Source organism: Danio rerio, chromosome 13, assembly GCF_049306965.1.
Source record: "Danio rerio strain Tuebingen ecotype United States chromosome 13, GRCz12tu, whole genome shotgun sequence".
In the NCBI taxonomy this organism is placed as follows: Eukaryota; Metazoa; Chordata; class Actinopteri; order Cypriniformes; family Danionidae; genus Danio; species Danio rerio.
Genome location: NC_133188.1, coordinates 28,893,163 through 28,913,584, shown reverse-complemented (window position 1 = coordinate 28,913,584; position 20,422 = coordinate 28,893,163). Strand labels below are relative to the sequence as shown.

At 35.2% G+C, this 20,422-nt stretch overlaps 1 protein-coding gene across 20 annotated transcripts in view; it reads left to right on the top strand.

Annotated features, from left to right (window-relative positions):
• The window catches only part of si:dkey-192p21.6, an 87,078-nt gene that overhangs the window by 26,184 nt on the left and 40,472 nt on the right, over nucleotides 1-20,422 (top strand). For 18 of the 20 annotated variants that reach the window (XM_073919786.1, XM_073919783.1, XM_009307340.3 and 15 more), the window contains 3 exons: nucleotides 12,651-12,727; nucleotides 16,996-17,026; nucleotides 17,574-17,734. In XM_073919786.1, coding sequence (XP_073775887.1) covers nucleotides 12,651-12,727; nucleotides 16,996-17,026; nucleotides 17,574-17,734 — 269 coding nt within the window. Of the gene's footprint in view, nucleotides 1-12,650; nucleotides 12,728-16,995; nucleotides 17,027-17,573; nucleotides 17,735-20,422 lie in introns of those variants that run through there. The other 2 variants (NM_001145587.1, XM_073919793.1) reach the window with 2 other exon arrangements.

Below are 20,422 nucleotides of genomic sequence, written 5' to 3'. Positions count from 1 at the left end.
ACCTTATATTTTCCACATTAATCTTAAATTTATTTAGGCTTTTATTATACCTACTATGTGTGTGGGATTTTTATTATTTTAAAAATGCAACAGGATTTAAGGATGAGTAAAGGAGCTGTTTTTTTGAAGCAGGCAGTCATGCAGGACCACTGACAGCTCACAGCTCGTCAGATTCGACCATGAAAAGGTCTGTTTATTTGTATCTTTTGTTAGTTTAAGGCAGTGGTCTTCAAGCCCCTGCTCTGTGAATCAGTTGATATCAGGCCCCACAAAGCATCATGATTTATTTCAGTTTTATTATTATCTGAGTCTGAACAATCATTTATTTTGAAAAATCTTTTAATATGAAAAATGACCGAGTTCTCTTGGTTACATCTCGGTAACTTGAGCGCCAAAATTTAACCCACAAGCTAGCTAAAGGAGTAAGAAACAGATGTCTTTGGAAAGTTTTTTTTTTACAAAGGAGAAAAGGCCCAGTGAAGGACCAACAAACTCCCAAGGAATGCATCTGCAACCCATTTGTCAACAAATCGAGTGAATCCAGCATGTCTGTGCAAGAAGTTTGATGGCTGAAGATTGCAAATGATGGCGACCGTTCACATATTGCATCTTTGCAAGTTTGTTATTTCCAATGCAGGCACGTGGCTTGTGCAGTCCAAATTTGCGCACAAGCGGCTCAACACACCTTCCAGTCACAATTAGTCAGTGGTGGAAAGAGTATTGAAAAATCATACTCAAGGAAAAGTACCATTACTTGTCTAAAAATGTAGTGCAAGTAGAGTAAAAGTATCTGTTGTGAATATTACTCAAAGTACGAGTAAAAAGTAACCCTTTTAAAAGTACTCCTCCATAGTGAGTATTACGCTGTGAAAAGCTGATGCGTTTACATGTAATTTGTGGATGTGTGTGTGTAAACGTAACATTCTGTACTGAATGTGGTTATTGCCCAGCAGGTACACAACGTCATAGGACGTTAATGTTAGGTTAGTTTTAGGTTGTAATGTCAAGTGACCAAAATTCAATGTCTAGCCAGCGACTAAGGATAACGTTATTTTGATGTCTAATAACAACGTAAAATGACGTGGATATTTGCTTGATTTTAGGTAGTGTTAGAAAGTGACCAAAATCCAATGTCGAGCCAACATCTTAAACCAACATCCTAATGACGTCAAATACTGATATTGATTTTGGACATCTTCTTGGACACTTTTAATGCCTCCAAACAGTTTGCTGCATTTATAAATCCCCCATGTCTTGAGGTAGTTCATTATGAGGCGATTTACCTTCTATGTGTGATTTGATTGGACAGGAATTACAGGACTGATTTTTCTAATCCCCATAGACAAGAAAAAATAAAGTAGTGACTGCAGGTTGATGCAAAGTAGTGGAGTAAAAGTACAGATACAGCACTAAAAATGTACTCAAGTAAGAGTAAAAGCACACATTTTTAAAACTGCTTAGTAAATTACAATTCCTAAGAAAAAGTAATTAATTACAGTAATTTGAGTATTTGTAATTAGTTACTTTACACCACTGCACCTAGTTGACTGATCTTCAGGATGGCGTGCTAAGATTGTCAAGCACATACCAGTCTGCAGTGACAAAAAGGTTGGGGACCACTGGTTTAATGTGTATATTGTGAAATTTGTTTCATGTGTTTCCAAAGAGTCAAAAAACTGAATTTAAACTGCTGTATTTGATGCACTTTTATGCATCATGTCATATCACTCAGCTCTTACTTACAGTACTACTTTCTTACTAGTTCTTGAGTGAAAGAAAGACCTCATAAGGTTGATATCAATGTGTTTTAATATACGACAAAGCTTCAAAATGCATTCTCTTTTGTCAAGTATAATTATAATTTAGGTGCATACTCTGGTTACATAAACCTAGCACATACACTCCTAACTAAATTAAATCCCTCTACCGCTTCAGTTGAAATATTGTTAAAAATCTTCTCAGTTTTTTCAAATATTTATTGACAAACGAAGTATGATGATTGTATATTTCTGAGCACATCACACTGTTTGGGAGAGAGAGAACAGGCACTGACACGAGTAATGGAAGCATCAGAGCAGAGATCATTAATATTTACAAACGTTTTAAGTTTGGTCAAAACTGAGCTTTTTATTCTTGAAGTAATTCCTATGTTTTTATACCTATGTTTGATCTTACCCAAGCCACCAACCTACTATGTAGATATCAGAGAGCAATTTGACATATGGACTCGATGGACTATATGGTACCTTTAAATCCTTACATGAAATGTTACTTTACAAACTTAGAAATAGAAAAAGATGGTGCATTTTAAAAGTGCTTGTGCATAACAGTAGACTCAACTATCTTATTATTATTTAAAGTGGGGGCCCACATGGGCTTGCCCGCGTGGAGCCCACCTGGGTTGGCCCTTGTGGGGCCCTCATGGCCTTGCTCGTGTAGGGCCCACCTGGGCTGGCCCTCGTGGGGTCCACCTGGGCTGGGCCGCGTGGGGCCCACATGGGCTGGCCCGTGTGGGGTCCACCCATTAATTTAAACGTTTAATTTAAACGTTAACATTTTATTTATCTTTATTTTATACCTGTAAGTGTGTTATTGTTCAAACTATTTATTATGTTTAAAGTGGCTGACAATAATACATTTTGGTAATAATAAGATTTTATCTGCCATGTTTGTAAACTGTGGAGAGCTGTAGCCACTTATTTAGGCCTACCATGTATTTCAATACCAGTCATTATGGTGGTACTTGGAGAGACAATTTTTTCTGAGGTGGTACTTGTTTGCGCCCCTCCACTACTCAACTATACGGGTGGATGATTTGTTTCACTCTGAGGAAAATAAGCATTTAATGAATGCTTTCCTGTGATTGTATTACCAATTTTAGTTATATATTTGCTAATTTTTTAATATGTCATTATTTTAAAGACTATGTCTTGAGCATCTGATTTTTTCTTGCTGCTGCTTATGTGCTTTCATTTTTTTGCGTCTCACTTGCAGCAAGTTCAGGCGAGGGATTGTTTAATAAGCGACCCTGGCAGGACAATATACATTTAGATTTCAAAGAAAATATCTTAATAATAAAAAGGAATCATAAGTTTGATCCTATTCATGTCATAATAATTGCACTTAAATAATGTAGTTATTAGTTGTCTGCAAGCATCAGTGTTAAGATTGAAATATGATTTAAAAAATGATGAAATTGAGATAAGAAATATTGTTATAGCAACACTTGTGACTGCTTTGGAAAATAACGCTTGTCGTAGACATCATGGGACAACTGACCATAAAGGAACGTGTAGTCCCACAGCAAGTCAAGATTTTATCAAGAAAAAAATCGCATAATCTGATATGGTGACTTTCGTAACCGACAATAAAATAGTATGATCTGACATGGGGACTTTTGTAACCGACAATAAAAATCGTATGATCTGACTTGGTGACTTTCGTAACCGACAATAAAAATCATATGATCTGACTTGGTGACTTTCGTAACCGACAATAAAAATCATATGATCTGACTTGGTGACTTTCGTAACCGACAATAAAAATCATATGATCTGACTTGGTGACTTTCGTAACCGACAATAAAAATCGTATGATCTGACTTGGTGACTTTCGTAACCAACAATAAAATTGTATGATCTGACATGGTGACTTTCGTAACCGACAATAAAAATCGTATGATCTGACTTGGTGACTTCCGTAACCGACTATAAAAATCGTATGATCTGACATGGTGACTTTCGTAACGGACAATAAAAATCGTATAATCTGACTTAGTGACTTTCGTAACCGACAATAAAAATCGTATGATCTGACATGGTGACTTTCGTAACTGACAATAAAAATCGTGTGATCTGACATGGTGACTTTCGTAACGGACAATAAAAATCGTATAATCTGACTTAGTGACTTTCGTAACCGACAATAAAAATCGTATGATCTGACATGGTGACTTTCGTAACTGACAATAAAAATCGTGTGATCTGAAATGGTGACTTTCGTAACTGACAATAAAGATGGTATGATCTTACATAGTGACTTTCATAACAGATAATAAAAATCATGTAATCTGACATGGTGACTTTCGTAACCAACAATAAAAATTGTATGATCTGACTGGGGCTTCAGCTGTAGCGCTTGTAGCATCTATACAACAACAATAAAACAGTGACAATAACAGTATTGTTTTCAGAAATCTTCCAAAATTATCTTTTTTAAACTCTTTGTCATATAAATGAATCGCCAAAATGCATAAAGATTCATGCAAATGCCCACTTACTTAAAACCTAATTCATAAATACTCCATTTAAATTGAAGACGATATTCCTTGCAAACCACAGTGCTTATAAAAACAGATGTTCCTCTCAGTCCACACCTGCTTTTGCTCTTGGACATGAAATAGTCCATTTCCTTGTTAAGCCTAATGGTTTTATCAGCATGGCTGAAGAGACTTTGCTTCTTTGTTTCCTTCGTTTCAGCCTAAGTATTATGTGATCTGGCAGTGGAGGGCTTTATTTGAATATGATATAGACATCATGTCATACATATAGACTCAGAGGATGACATCACAGCTGGCTTGTCGGCTCCGTTGATTCATGACGCCAAGGTATTATTGGATTGTGCAGCAAATGCACAATATTTCACAAGAGCTTTTGCAGTTATTGCAGGTCCAAAACAAAATCAACACTGTGCAAATTACACAAGGGATCTGTGATTTGGCTATAGGTGGAACTTAATAATGTCAGTGGCTCTCAGTGAGAATATCAAGCCTGTAGTGTTGCAACTCCCTTGCTGTAGAACATGAAATATGGCCTGTCCAGCACCGAGTCAAAACTTTTCACTGAAGACAGAAGCATCTGTCATCTGCCCACCGCTTTGGTGAAATTGTTGCGGCTACATTTTTTTTTTCATCCTCAGAGCTGAAGAACAGCGCCCTTAATTTATCAGATGCCATCAAAGTGATGTATAGTAATACTGTATAGTTTGTTTGCATTTTAATTTTATAAAAAGGCTTGCTTTTTTAATCTCGCCTTCTAAAAGCCTGGAGCCAGTTTCCTCATATTTGTGATTACAAATTGACGTCGGTGGGTTTGCGATAAGTTACGTTAACAAGGAATGTACTTCAAAATGTGACCATTTTGTTTTGTGCATGGAAAACAGAAACATTTATGCTCTTCAGTTTAATTTATGATATATTTTGTCATTAGTTTCTATAGTGTTCTGCTGTTCCAAGTCATGTTATTGACCTCCTTTATTTTAATAATTTGTTGGTTTGTTTGTTTGTTGACTTTATTAATCCCAATAAGAAGTTCCCATCAGAGCTCTATATACAATAAGATAAATAAAATTAATACATTTTATACACAATTATTTATATAAATAAATAGTTTATTTAAAACATTCAATTAAATATATAAAATTTTATGTTAAATATAAAATTTATATAAAAAAATAGTTTTATTAAAGGTGCAGTAGGTGATCTGACTAAATGCTTACTGGTTAGCATAATATGTTTGAAAAACATTCTCTCGCCTGCCATCCAAAGCCACGCCTCTTGAAATCACGAACGCACACGTTAAAGATAGAGACCTACTAGATTATGTCATTCGCCAGTTAGAAAGCTTTATAGTACTTTACTACAATTCCGAACTAAAAACTGTATTATATCAAGCACGTTTTCAGTTGTGTAGCAAGCAAAACTTGTCATATGTGCAATATTTCATGCATGCAAGGATCGCTGGTCTTACTCTCTCATGCGCTTTCTCCTAAAGCGAATACGTAAAGTTTTTCAAACTAATTTCGGGAGGAGCACGTGATATGATTGACTGCAGCTGGCCTCCCATCTACACTCATTAGTTAGCCAATCAGATCTATCGTAACTCACTATAAGTAGCCTAGCGAGATTTACTCCCTTATCTTCGTTTTCCGAAGAAACCCCCCATCCACCCCTTTCTCCTCCTTTAAAAAAGCATGGCTTTCGAGAACCACCTGATCTCGTACTCCCCTCACATGCTCTGTGGACCTGGCGCGAGCCCTGGGCTTAACTATCTCCAAGCTCAGGGTTCTCTCCCGGGACAGCATGCCAAACCTGCTAACAGTTGTCAAGCAATATCTAAGTGTGAACTCTTGAATGTATGCTTAGTGGTTGCAGGAATTACACTTATTACTAAACCATACTTACATGGTATTTCAGACTGAATATTCAGAGTAGCTTGGTAAACAATATAGGGAACTCATCACAGGTTGTCATTGTTTAAAAATGAACCAATGTGAATATACAAACTTCAGCTCTGTAAAGCAGGCTATAGGCAGCATAGAGCTATTTACCTATGTTTTGTTGTTAAACTAAAAAGAAATCTACATTATTGGTGCAGTAAAAATTCGATTATGAAATTGAAAATAGTCACATCAATCTTTCGCCAGGAGATTTCAGTGACTGAACAACACTTCTGTGCATATAACCCATTTGTAAAACATTAAAATCTACATCAGCTTTGCATGACTAAAATAGTTTTAAAACAGAACATTACCTGTCTAAAAGAAATATTTCAGCCATAGTGTCATCCTTTCTCCAGCAAGCTAAAGTAACTCCAATACTGATTCAGGGTTTTAAAAAGTTTTGATTCAGCGTTTGTTAATATGGCTGGTGTGTAGATCTAATTGTAACAAATCTACAATTGTTGACAGACAGTTTGGCCTTCTTATCAGAATTATGGGAATTATCGGTCTAACAATTTTTAATTGGATGAATATGTTTTAGTTTCATGCCTTACCCAGAATATATAAATACATTTAAATCATTTACTTCAATCATTACTATTGCAATGTGAAGAGACTTTTAACCAGCACCACAAAAACTGTTTCTGAAGACAATCACCTACTGCACCTTTAAGCTAAATTTGTGCTCATTATTACTTCTTAAACACTCCTAAAATCTTTGTACCAATGTTATTTAAAAAAAAAAAATCATGTTAATAGAAAGCACAAATAAACCGCTCATTTTGAAATCGAAATCTATTTTTTGAAGCTCTGTATCTGTATTTACTGTCACTTTTCATTAGTTTAATGCAAGCTGATTTTGTTTAAATGAAATCCTCACTTTTTACTATAATCTTTTGTAATGTTGTGAATCTGGGTGGCACAGAGGCTTAAAGTTAGGCACTGTCACCTCACAGCAAGAAGGTCGCTGGTTCGAGTCCCAGCTGGGTCAGTTGGCATTTCTGTGTGGGGTTTGCTTGTTCTTCCTATGTTGGCGTGGGTTTCCTCCGGGTGCTCCGATTTCCCCCACAGCCCACAAAGAAAACTAAATTGTCTATAGTGTGTGTATGTGTGAATGAGTGTGTATGGGTGATTCCCAATACTGGGTTGTGGCTTGATGGGCATCCACTGCGTAAAGCATATGCTGCAATAGTTGGCGGTTCATTCTGCTGTGGCGACCTCTGAAATAGAGACTAAGCCGAAGGAAAATTAATTGTTGTGAATCACATTCTGTATTTTTATAAATACAGTACTGTCATTGTTATTTGACACTCGTGCTAAATCTTATGCCATTCTCAGGCATTACAAAATTAAAAGTTACCGGCCATCTGTTTGAACAAAATTTTTTTTATTCACTCTGTAAAAATAGCTTGGTTTCACACAATTTCTTCATGTTGTCCTAACACCAACCGATTAAGTTAACATAATCATTTTTACAAATTTAAGTGGTTAAAACAATTAAGTTGTCCCCACAAAAAACTTACAAATTGTGTTGCTTTAATTCATTTTATGCTGTTTAAGTAGTATAAACAAGCAGCAAAAGTAATTTTATAAGTGTACATTTGCCATTTGGCAAGTATAAATATTCAATTCATGGGCGACGCAGTGGCGCAGTACTGTCGCCTCACAGCAAGAAGGTTGCTGGTTCAGGCCTCGGCTGGGTCAGTTGGCGTTTCTGTGTATGAGTGTGTATGGATGTTCATTCTGCTGTGGCGACCCCGGATTAATAAAGGGACTTAGCTGAAAAGAAAATGAATGAATGAATGAATGAATGAATGAATGAATGAATGAATGAATGAATGAATGAATGAAATATTCATATCTCTTTTTTTCCCTCAGTTTAGCGTTGGGGCTTTTTGAGAAGTTAATCTTTAACTTGAATTATACTTCAAAATGTACAGTATTGACCAAATACAGGCTATATTTTCCTAAACAGACATTTGGCAAAGTACAACTGTACTCTTTATAACTGTCTTTGTTTTGTTGTTGATGATTTCTTTAAAATAGAAAACAATAATGCCCTATCACACTCCTGCAGCAAGTCATGCCAATTCATTTCAAATATTTGTCATAATTAAGGATTTAATATTTACCAGCTGTGATATCTCTTACAGTCTTACAGTGAAAACTGCAGTCTATATAAATCACAAATTTGCTCACTCAGGGAACACAGAGAGCTGCTCGAGGATAAAATGACAATGATAAATACTCACTTGGATTTGCTGCCAAAATGTGTTTTTCGCTTGTTGACAACAATTGATAATGAGAGGCAATACAAAAAAACATATACAGTAGTTTTAATGTATTTTTTGGATTACTTATAGATTATTTTAGGGTTTTCATAAAGTGTTATATTGAAAAAATGCCAAAAAAAAAGTTGTTAATTTTAGACACACTTTAGTTATTAGTGTCTGTAGATTTCAGTTAGAGTACAGTACAGAAGGCCGTTTTCTCAAAATGAGTTTTTCCTTCTCTCAGCGTTGAGCTATAAATGTGCATTTCAACAACACTAATAACATTGCAGTTTTTATTTATTTGAGAGGGAAATGTTCCTACATAATTTACCTTATAGATCATGTTTTATTCCACATCAGATTGTGCAAATTACTTTTACTCTGGCTGTGAATTATGAAGTCATAAAAAGAGATTTCCAAAATCCTCTATGTAAAAAAAACAACAACACGGTGGCTCAGTTTTTAGCACTGTTGCCTTACAGCAAGAAGGTTGCTGGTTCGAGTCCCAGCTGGGTCAGTTGGCATTTCTGTGCATGTTCTCCCAGTGTTTGCATGGGTTTCCTCTGGGCGCTCCAGTTTCCCTCACAGTCCAAAGACATGGGCTGCGTCCGAAACCGCCTACTACTCAGTAGGTACTGCATTTGAATTTAAACGTACTACTCGGCCGTTAAAAAAGTACGCTCTATACAGTATGAATGTGAAAAGTATGAATGGAATTTGGACGTACTACATCCGCCATTTTGTCATGGTCACGTGACCTACCTGCGTCAGTTGCGTCGCCTCACTTCCATTCATGAATTCTCTCAGGGGGCATTATGGGATAGCGCAGCATGCATGGGATGCGCACTTCAGAATCACGCCGGAAGTAGTTAGTCATCCGGGTACTTCTCGCCTACTGATTTTCGAATTCTATGAATTCGGACATACTACTCAGCTTGCATACTGATTTTAGCATACTATATAGTATGGAAGTATGCGGTTTCGGATGCAGCCATGCACTATGGGTGAATTGCATAAACTAAATTGGCCGTAGTGTATGTGCGTGAATGAGTGTATATGAATATTTCCCAGTACTGGGTTGCAGCTGGGAGGACATGTGCTGTATAAAACATATGCTGGATAAGTTGGCGGTTCATTCCGCTGTGGCGACCCCAGATGAATAAAGGGACTAGGCCAAAGGAAAATGAATGAATGTCAAAAAAGAGGACTTTTGAACCTAATTTTATCTAATGTTCACATTTTTTTGTTAGATGTGTATGCAAAGTAATGCTTATTTAATTAAACAACACCTAATTTTCATATTTAAACACATTCCTTAAAGAGATAGTTCACACAAAAATGAAAATTCTGTCATCATTTACTTACGCTTTACTTTTTTTAGTGCTTGATGAGTTTCTTTGGTTGAACACAAAGAGAGTTCATTTGAAGAAAGCTGAAAACCTGTAACCATTTGCTTCCATAGTATTTTGGTTTTTTTTTACTATGGAAGTCAATAGTTACAGCAGGGGTGATCTACCTTCCTGCAGACCGTAAAGTCTAGATTGGATACACGGCTGGCTGGAAGTGCGATATGCACATCAATATAGCAGCATTTTTTTATGACACTGTATGACAATAATTAATATTTTTACAGTACTGTGATGGGTGGGTTAGGGTTGAGGTGGGAGTAGACGTTAAAAAATACAATTTATTGGGTGATTTAATAGATAGCATAAATAATACTCGGTACAACTACTGTTTTTACATTACTGTGATGGTTGGGGTTGGGGTGGGTATAGACATTAATAAAATACAATAAACTGGAAATTTAATAAATAATATAAATAATTCTTGTTAACTTTCGGCCGCAACTGTATCCGATCTAGCAACAACCCCTGCAGACTTCAGTTCCAACCCATATTAAACACACCTGTCCGTAAGTATCAAGTGTTGTTTAAGGTTAGGTTGAGGAGGTTGCAAGTTTTCAGTTTTCTTCAAAATATCTTCTTTGATATTCAATAGAATAAAGAAATGCATAAAGATTTGGAACCACTTAAGGGTGAGTATATTATGGGTACATTTTTATTTTTGAGTGAACTATCCCTTTAAAATTTGGAATGTAATTTCATTTTGCAATTCCTAATGAAATAAATCAACCAGTGAAGAATAGTGAAAACTATTAGTTCCTTTTTTATTCTATTCACCTGATGTGTCTTGCCTTAAAGCAATAAAAAGCTTTAAGTGATCGAAAGCTTCCCGAACACTGAGGTGTTTTTAATTAAAATTATGGCCTAAAACGTACTATACTGCAAACATTGCTCTGTGGTCTCATCTTGAAAACGACTTAACCTTTGTCTTTGTTACTATGGACACTAATGGATGCAGTCGCAAAGTGTGTGAGAGAGAAAGAGAGAGAGACAAGAAAGACAAAGGCATGCTTACTTTAATAGCTCTCTTTAGCGGATGGCATGTGATTAAAATCTCGTATCAGCAGGTTAGGCCTAAAAGGAGCAGTAATGGTCTCTGTTCTGATCTCTTAATTGAATTTGCCCAGGAAAAATTTAGATGCTTTAGATACACTGAAGTTTATCTGATGGTCTGTACTGTGCTTTGGATTCTCAGTGTGTTTTTATGCAATGAAACCGGAGTGTATTCACTTTAACACCCGGATGCAAGTGTTGTCAGTTTAATAGTGGAGATGTTGTTTCTGGGTCCGATCACAAAAATCAATTTTGTGTCCACGGGTGTATTTATGCCACATAGAGGGAACATGCGTTTTCAAAGCATTTCCTGCTGCTGCTGCTAATTCAATGTAGTGTTCCATCACGCACAATAAGTTGCAGCCTGGCTTCCTTTCGCTAACTTACACGTCTACAATAAATTACAGCGCAGGGCTTTAGTCAGCACTTCTGGGTGAGGCGATTCAGAGGACAACCGTTCATTTCCTGAGTGATTCATAATGCTTAGGTTGCATTACCTTACACAGCATTTCGGCTCTGATGTATAAAACAAACGCCACACCCTCGGGTCTTATGATCCATAATACTGATGAAAAAACGTACCGTTTAAACAAACAAAACATTCTTTGTCTGTTTGGACATTCTGCCCAAGTTTTTGGGTAAAGGAATTTATCTCTTTTTAAACATACAGTAAAAAAGAGGGATGTTATGAAATATTATTACTGTTTTAATATAATCAAGTGTAATTTATTCCTGTGATGGCAAAGCTGGGTTTTTGGAAGTCATTCATTCATTCATTTTATTGTGTCTTTGTCCCTTATTTATCAGGGGTCACCTTATTTTTCAGGGTTCATCAGAGTTGAATGAACCGCTAACTATTCCAGCATATGTTTTACACAGCGGATGCCCTTCCAGCAGCAACCTATTTCTGAGAAACACACATACACTCTTGCATTTACACACACAGTCATACACTATGGCCAATTTAGATTATTCAGTTCACCTATAGCGCATGTCTTTGGACTGCTGGGGAAATCGAAGCATCAGGAGGAAACCCACACCAACACTGGGAGAACATGCAAAGTCCAAACAGAAACAACAACTGGCCAGCCGAGACTCGGACCAGTGACCTTCTTGCTTTGAGGAGTCAGTGCTAACCACTGAGCCACCGTGCCGCTCAACAGTTATTTCTTTAGTATTTAGATATTTAAGTGTTTAGAACAGCTGTGATGCATTTTTTTAAAAATTGTAATCTTTTGAAACACTAAAAATGTCTTTATTGTTGTTACTTTTAATCAATTTAATGAATTTTATTAAATAAAATAACTAATATAACAATTTTAAGCAAAACATAAATTATTTTGAACAACTTGAACGTTTATTAAAAGGATAAAAATACTGTCATAATTTTCTCCTCCTCGTGTATTGAACCTTCATGGGTTTCTTTCTTCTATTAAACACGAAATACGGCATTTTAGAGAAAGCTTGAAAAATGTGAGCATTGACTATCATAGTATTTTCTTCTCTTTCATGAATGTCAGTGGTTTCTGATTTCCAGCTTTCTTCAAAATATTTTCTTACTTAGGTTCAAAACTACAGGAGGATGAGAAAAATAATGAATACATTTTATGTGAACTATCTCTTTAAGCATCATTATAGGTTTAACATTGGTGTAATAATATTTTTGGACAATATCTTTACTCCTGTATTTTTACTCCAGATTTTCCCTGACTGTGATGGTGTTTGTGAATTATGGAGGAGGTGGTTACTGGTTTTTCCAACATGCACCATGGAATGGTGAGTTATTTTGCTGACTGATGAACATATTTGATAAGTTTTTAAACATTTTATATAGGAATCTATAATGCCATTAGACTGACTGCATTTTGACCAGAAATTGCAAATCATAATTTAAATCTAGGCCGGAGAACTTTGTGTGCATCTGTAGGAGCAGTTTTGTCAGCCAGTCTTAAACAAGTGATTCTGAAATGAGAGGTCTGAATCATCAACTGAATCATTAATGATTTAGTAATAACCTTCTTTTAAGCATTATTCAAATTGAATATTGAATAAACAGGGATGTGTAATATCTGTAGTTCCTATGAACTTTTGCTAACTGTTATGGATACTAAATGTTTTTGAGGTAAATGTTTACAAGCTAAATTTAGTGATAGATTTAGTGGTAACATTTCTTTCAACATACCTTATCTTCCTTATTAGTCATGTTTGTACCTTGTTGTAATAAACTATAGCAAGTTGCTCCATGTTTATTTTCACTTGTGGACATTGTATTGACACTTTTTATAATTCAAAATATGCAATGACATGATTCTATGACTAATGACTACCATTGATTAAACTATTTTCACAGGATGAAATACTATACTAGTGCTCAGCTATGATAAAATTTTTGTAAAGAAGAAATACTGGACAAAGTGTTATTTTTTGTAATAAGACAGGAGACCAAAATATTGCATTTGTTTTTCGCAATATGAGTACTTAAAATGTACTTGCATTAACAGCATGGGTTAAGGTTAGGATTTTAGGATTTTAGGTTTAGGAATAGCAACTATTTAATTCCCTGTTTATGTATAGCTATGATAAGCACATAATACATGTACATCCAAAACAGGCCTGTAAAACAAAGCACTTCCCGCTAAAAATAGAGAATGAAATATGGGACTGTCACTAGAAAAACTGCACATTGGTCACCTTAATGATGCATGGACTTAGACCATGCACTGGAGTAAAATAAGTAATCTGTATCTTTCATTCTTTTTGCTCTTTTAATTTAAGATATTAGAGCACATTTGTGCACCCTTGATGCAAAGGAACACACATAATAAAGCAAAATAAAATAGAACAAAAATAGCAAAGCATGCTTTAGATGTGATGTTGTTATTTAAAGCAATAAACTGAGATTATTTAGATTTCAAGACACTTAATTAGCAGAAACTCTCACTCCACCATCTGTTTGACGTCACTGGTGATAGTTATAACCGATTCTAATATACAGGATGTGTGACACAGGTTGGTTTCATCTAGTTAGTGTCTCCAACTATGCGTCACACAATGATAGTTAAGCCGCCAATGCTGTCATTACTCAGTGAATTGTTTATGGGTGCTTTTCCCTGATGCATCATTAACCAACAAAGGTCACGAGTTCAGTTATTACCAACATAATTCAGAAATTCTGTGCTTCCTGAATCCATAGCTACGACAAATATTTGCAAACAGCAATGCAATTTGAAACTATAGCTTATGGCTTAAATGCAACCTGTTGTTCAAAGCAAAACCTCTCATTAAAGGGATCGTTCATCCAAAAATGAATAGTATATGAGCAATTCCACCGTTATGGATGTGACATTTGCAGTAAAATCTCAAAACATAAATTGACAGAGGAAGTATACTGTATGTTAACATTATATTGAAACAGCTCTTTATATTTTTTAAAATAACTAGCCACAGAGTTGTGGGAACAGAAAAATATCTATCTGTAAACATTTTTTTTTTTTTTTAAATTAGGAAAATAAAGAAGTGACAAAAAAAGTGCAAGTTTTCAGTGTACAACATGCTTTTTATTTTAGAAATTCTGTGAATTAAACTGCACAACCCAAAAGAAACAAGGCTAATCAAAAGGATAAGAGTTGGATCACTATAGAACAATCATGATTGATTTTATTTGATTTTACATTTTTGCATTTATGAGGAAAAAGCTTCGTTATGAATGAAAAAAACAGTGAAGCAAGTTTATTATTTACCACCATAATCTCAAACTGTTTAATTAACATAAGCTATGACTCCACAACCTGCATAACATGTCTAATGACAGTTGCAACCAACAATTACAAAATTTTCTGGAAACACTAAGGGCCCTATCATACACCCGGCGCAGTGTGGTGCAAGGCGTGGCGCAGTAGTCTTTTGGTAGTTTAAGCTTGGCGCAAGAGTCGTTTTGAAGCGTTGCGCTACGCTGTTTAAATAGCAAATGCATTAGCGCTCATATGTGCGTCCATAGGCGTTCTGGTCTAAAAAGGAAGGCGTTCTGAGGCGGACCGCTGGCGCATTGCTATTTTGAGAAACCATAATAGATTTTTCATTAGACCAAAACAAACCTGGTCTAAACTCAGGCGCAGAGTTGCGCCTCGCTTACGCACTGCTTAATACACACAAGAGAGCAATATGCAAATATCTTTACATATGAAAAAATGTAAATATTAAGGATATATATAGGATATAATAAGAATAGATATAAGATATAAATATAAAGGATTAAAATATTACGAAACATATTATTTTCTAGCCTATATAAATATGAAAAACCACTGCTTTTATGTCTTCTTCATCTCGGGAGGCTTTTTCAGTTCATTCATAACAATTTGCTTTTGTATAATGGTATTATTAGCAGTATTATTTATTATATTCATATTTATATTTGTTTTATTAAAAACAAGCTTAGATTTGCCCACCTGTCAGGTTTTAGACCATATGAGGCACAGCATGTGTTTTAGGATATAACTCAGGTTTTTGAGCACATTTTGTTATTATTATTATTTATTAATTCGTTTGCTGGAAATTAGAACTGAATTTAGAAATAGTTTTGAAACGAATATTTGCGCTTAACAAACAAAAGTATTTATTTATAAACTAATTAATGTCTTTGCGTAAAGGTTTCCCTATCCGAGAGCGAAAGTGAAAGTGATCCATTATCTCTAATTCTCACACAGTAGATGCTCTGTTTAACAGTTTTCTGTTAAATAAACTGTCAACTGTTAACTGTTTGCTAGTGAGATGCTCATTTTTTCCACTTAGACTTACTTTGCATCCTGTAAATAGCGAATGCGCTCTTGGCGCGACGCAGCTGACTCTTAAAGGGAATAGGAGATGAGACTCTAATTGGTTTATTCTTAAAACACACCTATAACTCATTAAGAAAATAAACTCAACCCTTTTAGACCATGCGCCGAAGCGCAAGGCAGATTTCCCGTCCTTAAATTAGCAAAAATGCTTCCTGACACGCCCTGAAAGCATTTGCGCCCATCGTTTTGCGCTTTGCGCATGGACCGTCAAAATAGAGCCCTATGACTGCCTAGTTATTTGTCCAACAGTTCTTCATAACATTGTTGTTAATCCATGAGTTATACATTGTCATTGTTCCTAAAAGCGACTTCACAACCGACTTCCTCTCTGAGTCATTTATTGCTTTTGTCTAGTTTGAAATAAACCATGAATTATTCAGTCAGAGTACACAAGTGCTTCCGAACACCTGTCTTTGTTGAGCAATCTTATTTGTCATCTGGAAAATAATTTGGCTCTAAATAATTTTTTTTAAATGTAGTATTTCATCCCTCTGTAAAGGTTTTTACTTTTCTGAATTAGTTTTTTTTTTTTTCAAAAATGCCACAAATTTACAACATCCATTATTAAAGGGAAGTCAAAATGTTACCTCATAAATCCTCACAGACTAAAACTCATGTACCAATATCAGATGATTACATTTAAAGAGCTGCTTCATCAAAGAGACACTTTAATTCAGCAGGAGTTTTATACTTCAAACCTGCAGCCTGACTTTTGGATGAACATCCTCAAAGGACGTGGATGAGAAGGGTTGCATGTTAAATTTTAATGGGGGTCTATTACGAAGCACATCTCCTGGAGTATTCACAGATGAACTCAATTTAAGGCTTATAATGGCCTCTTCATCATATCAGCAGAATTGTATTGATCATAAGGGAAAGCAGATGGATTTTCATATTACTGTGAGGCCTCCTCTGTCATGGCTGCATGAGCGTTTATAAATCATTTGCTGTCTGAAAATCGAAAAATAATGAGAAAACATTGTTTTTAAGGCCGCACAATCTTTTATCATCAGTTACCGTGTGCTGAGTGACACCATTTGTTTGCAGTTAAGTGTGATTATGAGGATAAAACTAATTATGTTCGTCTCTCAGCAGTAAGATCATGCATTTCCTATGTGTCAATCAAACTGTCATTTTTCCAGCAAAGAGATGCACCAGATGTGTGTTTTTCTTGTGCATGACTGTCTTTTTCCATGTACTTTACAGGTCTCACAGTTGCTGATCTTGTGATGCCTTGGTAAGCTGCCAGCATGTACTTAATGAATCGATAGAGAATTATTACTTTCCATTTTTGAGATTAATATGGAAAAGTGTGGGACTTCAGTCCAACGGTTTGGATCTGCTTCAGAAGCATTCAGATTTAAGGCTTTTCCAACCCAGGCACCGTTTATAATGCTTAGCCTATGCCAATTAATCTTTCTTCCTCTGAGAGTATACATAAAGCTTGTAATATTCAGTGACTGCTTCAAGAAAGGCTTGCGTGATGAAGTGAATGCAGATTTTTATATGCATACAGGCCTAGTTAATAAGCATCAACCTGAAATTGTGGGTTTGGAAATGTTTAAGAAGAAATATTGTTCATAAAAAGCTTTGCATAAACAGTCTGCCCCTCATTCCTTTAGAGTTTGACTTGCAAAAATCTTTCATTGAGAGATGCTTTTTGATTAATCAGTGCAAATAATGTCACAAAAGCACATACTGTATTTTTAGTGATGAACTGTGGTGAAATGGCACAGTATGTGTTTTGTGCTGCAGAGTAATGCTGTCTTTAAACCTTTGGCAAGGTTTGTGTTTATTATAGGTACTTCTGTAATGCTAGCATTCACGTCGATGCATAGAAAAGGTGTTTCATTGCTACAGCTGCTTCGCAAGGTGACCTGGAGGACCGTCGTCCTGATGCTCATCGGCTTCTGCTTTATGAACTACAGCCCAAGAGATGGGTTTTGTGAGTAGCCTTTACATATTTTTCCAGTTTTCCTCTGAAGAAAATGTTTTTTTTTTCATTTTAATACTTTTTATTTAATTAAATTATTTGATTTGTGGTTATTATTATTATTGTTTGTTGTTGTTGTTGTTGTTGTTATTAATATCATTATTTTGTTTTTAAATGTATTGTATTTTTAATTCAATTTAATTTTATTGTACCTATGTTACATGAAATAATATATTCATATGTGGATTTATATTTGGATATATGGTCATATATGCACCATGTATTTCAAAATATTGCAAACATGGCCAATTGCATATTTGCATGTGTTTTTTTATACATATAGACCATTTTGAGGGATGTAAACAATAACAATGGTCCTCATGTATTTCCTGTTTTACATTTCCATAGCTTCAGAGAATCCATATAGGTCCACATATTGTTAAATAATGTTATGATAGCTGCTTTAACCTTAAGTTATGCTTAAATTGCCTCTTGTTAAAGTTATGAAATAGTTTTACAATGGGCAGGAAATATTAATGGGCCAGTGATATTGCCTCATTTTAATTGTCTATATGTACATATTTGTAATTCCAATTTTTGCAATATATATATATATATATATATATATAAGATATCGCAACATGTGTGTCCGGAATAATCACATCGCAGGATATGCAATGTTGAGTTGAATTTATAGTTGATAAACAATTGAGAATTTATGAGATTTGGGAAGTCATTGCAAAGTATAACCATAACAGAGTGAAACTTTATCACTCGCATTTGTTATAAAGGCTTTTTAAGACAGTAAAAAGCATCCAGGGTCATTAACATACAACGTTTGTAACTTTAATATAGATTAAATCTGTTGAATTGTTAATAAAATGAAAACTATACAGTGTTATTTTACACTTCATTACTTTAATTTCTGTTCCTTTACACTGTTTGACTCTCCGGAAAAACCATACAGAACTATTCTGTATTTTACTTTTTTCTTCACTCTGTTGTTATTATTCATGCTTACAAATTTGTTCATTTTTTTATTTGCAATATTCTGCATTATTGTTTTTAAACATTTCATATATCTAATATAAATTCAAATATGAACTTGTTAGTCATATACTGTATGTAATTTGTTTTTATTTCTAGATATCAAATTTCTTTATGGGGGTTGTGCTAGTGCACTAAAGTTATAAAAAATCTAATATATATAATGCAAAATATGATATATTTGCTCTAGTCATTCAAATTTTTACTTTACAATTGACAAACTGACAATGCCAACTGAACCGAAAGCAGTGTTGTCTTGCTATGTTGAAAAATATTATCTTTATGATTTAGTTTGAGAAAGTTGCATGATGCATGACAGTCAGCACATGCCCCCTCACTTTGAACTGACTGAACTTGCGTTGCTCTGGATTAATCACAGGACAATAGAAGCAAGGAATGTCATTACAGTTGCTGTTCTATTTCGGGTGCCAGCGACTGATACAAGATAAAGCGTGACCCGTGCCCCTTATTAACAAAAACTATGAACATCTCGTCACGAATTTTACATATTCAAGTCATCCAATCTTCATTTTACAAAAAAATACATTAGCCTCTGTCAATGATGAAAGAAAAGAAGCCACGATGTGTAATCCAGGGTCTGGCAGCAGCACATTAAGACTGTCAGGGTTAAACGGGGGTCGTCTGACAGGTCAGTACCTACATTAGCCAAAGCAGTATTAGCCGTCTGCCAGGATGGATGTGTAACTGAGTTAACAAAAATATTGTGATACTTTCCAGTGATTCAGCGGCAATTACAATATCTGGAGCCGTTGAACAGAGGTGCATTGAGCAAAAACAAGCTTGCCGTTAATGGTCAATTATCACAGATAGGGTTTCATCATGCCAGCTGCGCGGCGGATTTTATGGAACTTCATGTAATGTAATTACAGCTTTTGCCCTAAACTGCAGAATTTACTCTCTCGCTTTCTGATACCTCAGTCTGTGAATCACTCAGAATGATGTTTAGATGCTATTTCCCCCAATGCACCTGCATACAAATGCAACAAAATATATTACAATTCATTGAAAATCATTTCAGAAGCTGATCTATTTAAACATGGCACCAGTTGAGATCATATAGTCAGTCTGTCTCTGCTTGGCTGTTCAAGCCATTATCATCCTTGGAACTTAATTTAAAAAAGACGAACATGGAAACATGTGCGTTAATGCTTTTATGCTACACAGGCTCATTGGAAATATGTGCTTCAGCCTACTGTACATTTTTGTAATACTGCAAAAACATATTTAAATGTACATTTTACCGCAGTTCCAAAGTACAATTAATGCTACAAAGCAGTAATAAATCCTTCTAACATGAATTATATTTACAGGGACACATTTTTGATTAATAAAGGATTATTTTCTTGTTTTTCTTTGCACCTCAAAAATACCTCAAAACTTAACGGTCTGTGATTTGTAATCAAATAAGTTTACCTCATCTATGTATCCATGTGGACACCTTTAGAGATGTAGTCAGTTTACGCTGTAGTTTGTATTGTGTGGTGTTGTATTTGTGATGGAGACCGCTCGGGTTTGAGTTTGATGAAGCAGTTCCTCAAAAGAGATAAGATAAATGTAAGATCAAGGTAAAGCTATGTAGTAGCAATGCCTTTTTCTCTTACGTTTGCTTTTGAAAACACTATTGGTTGGGAT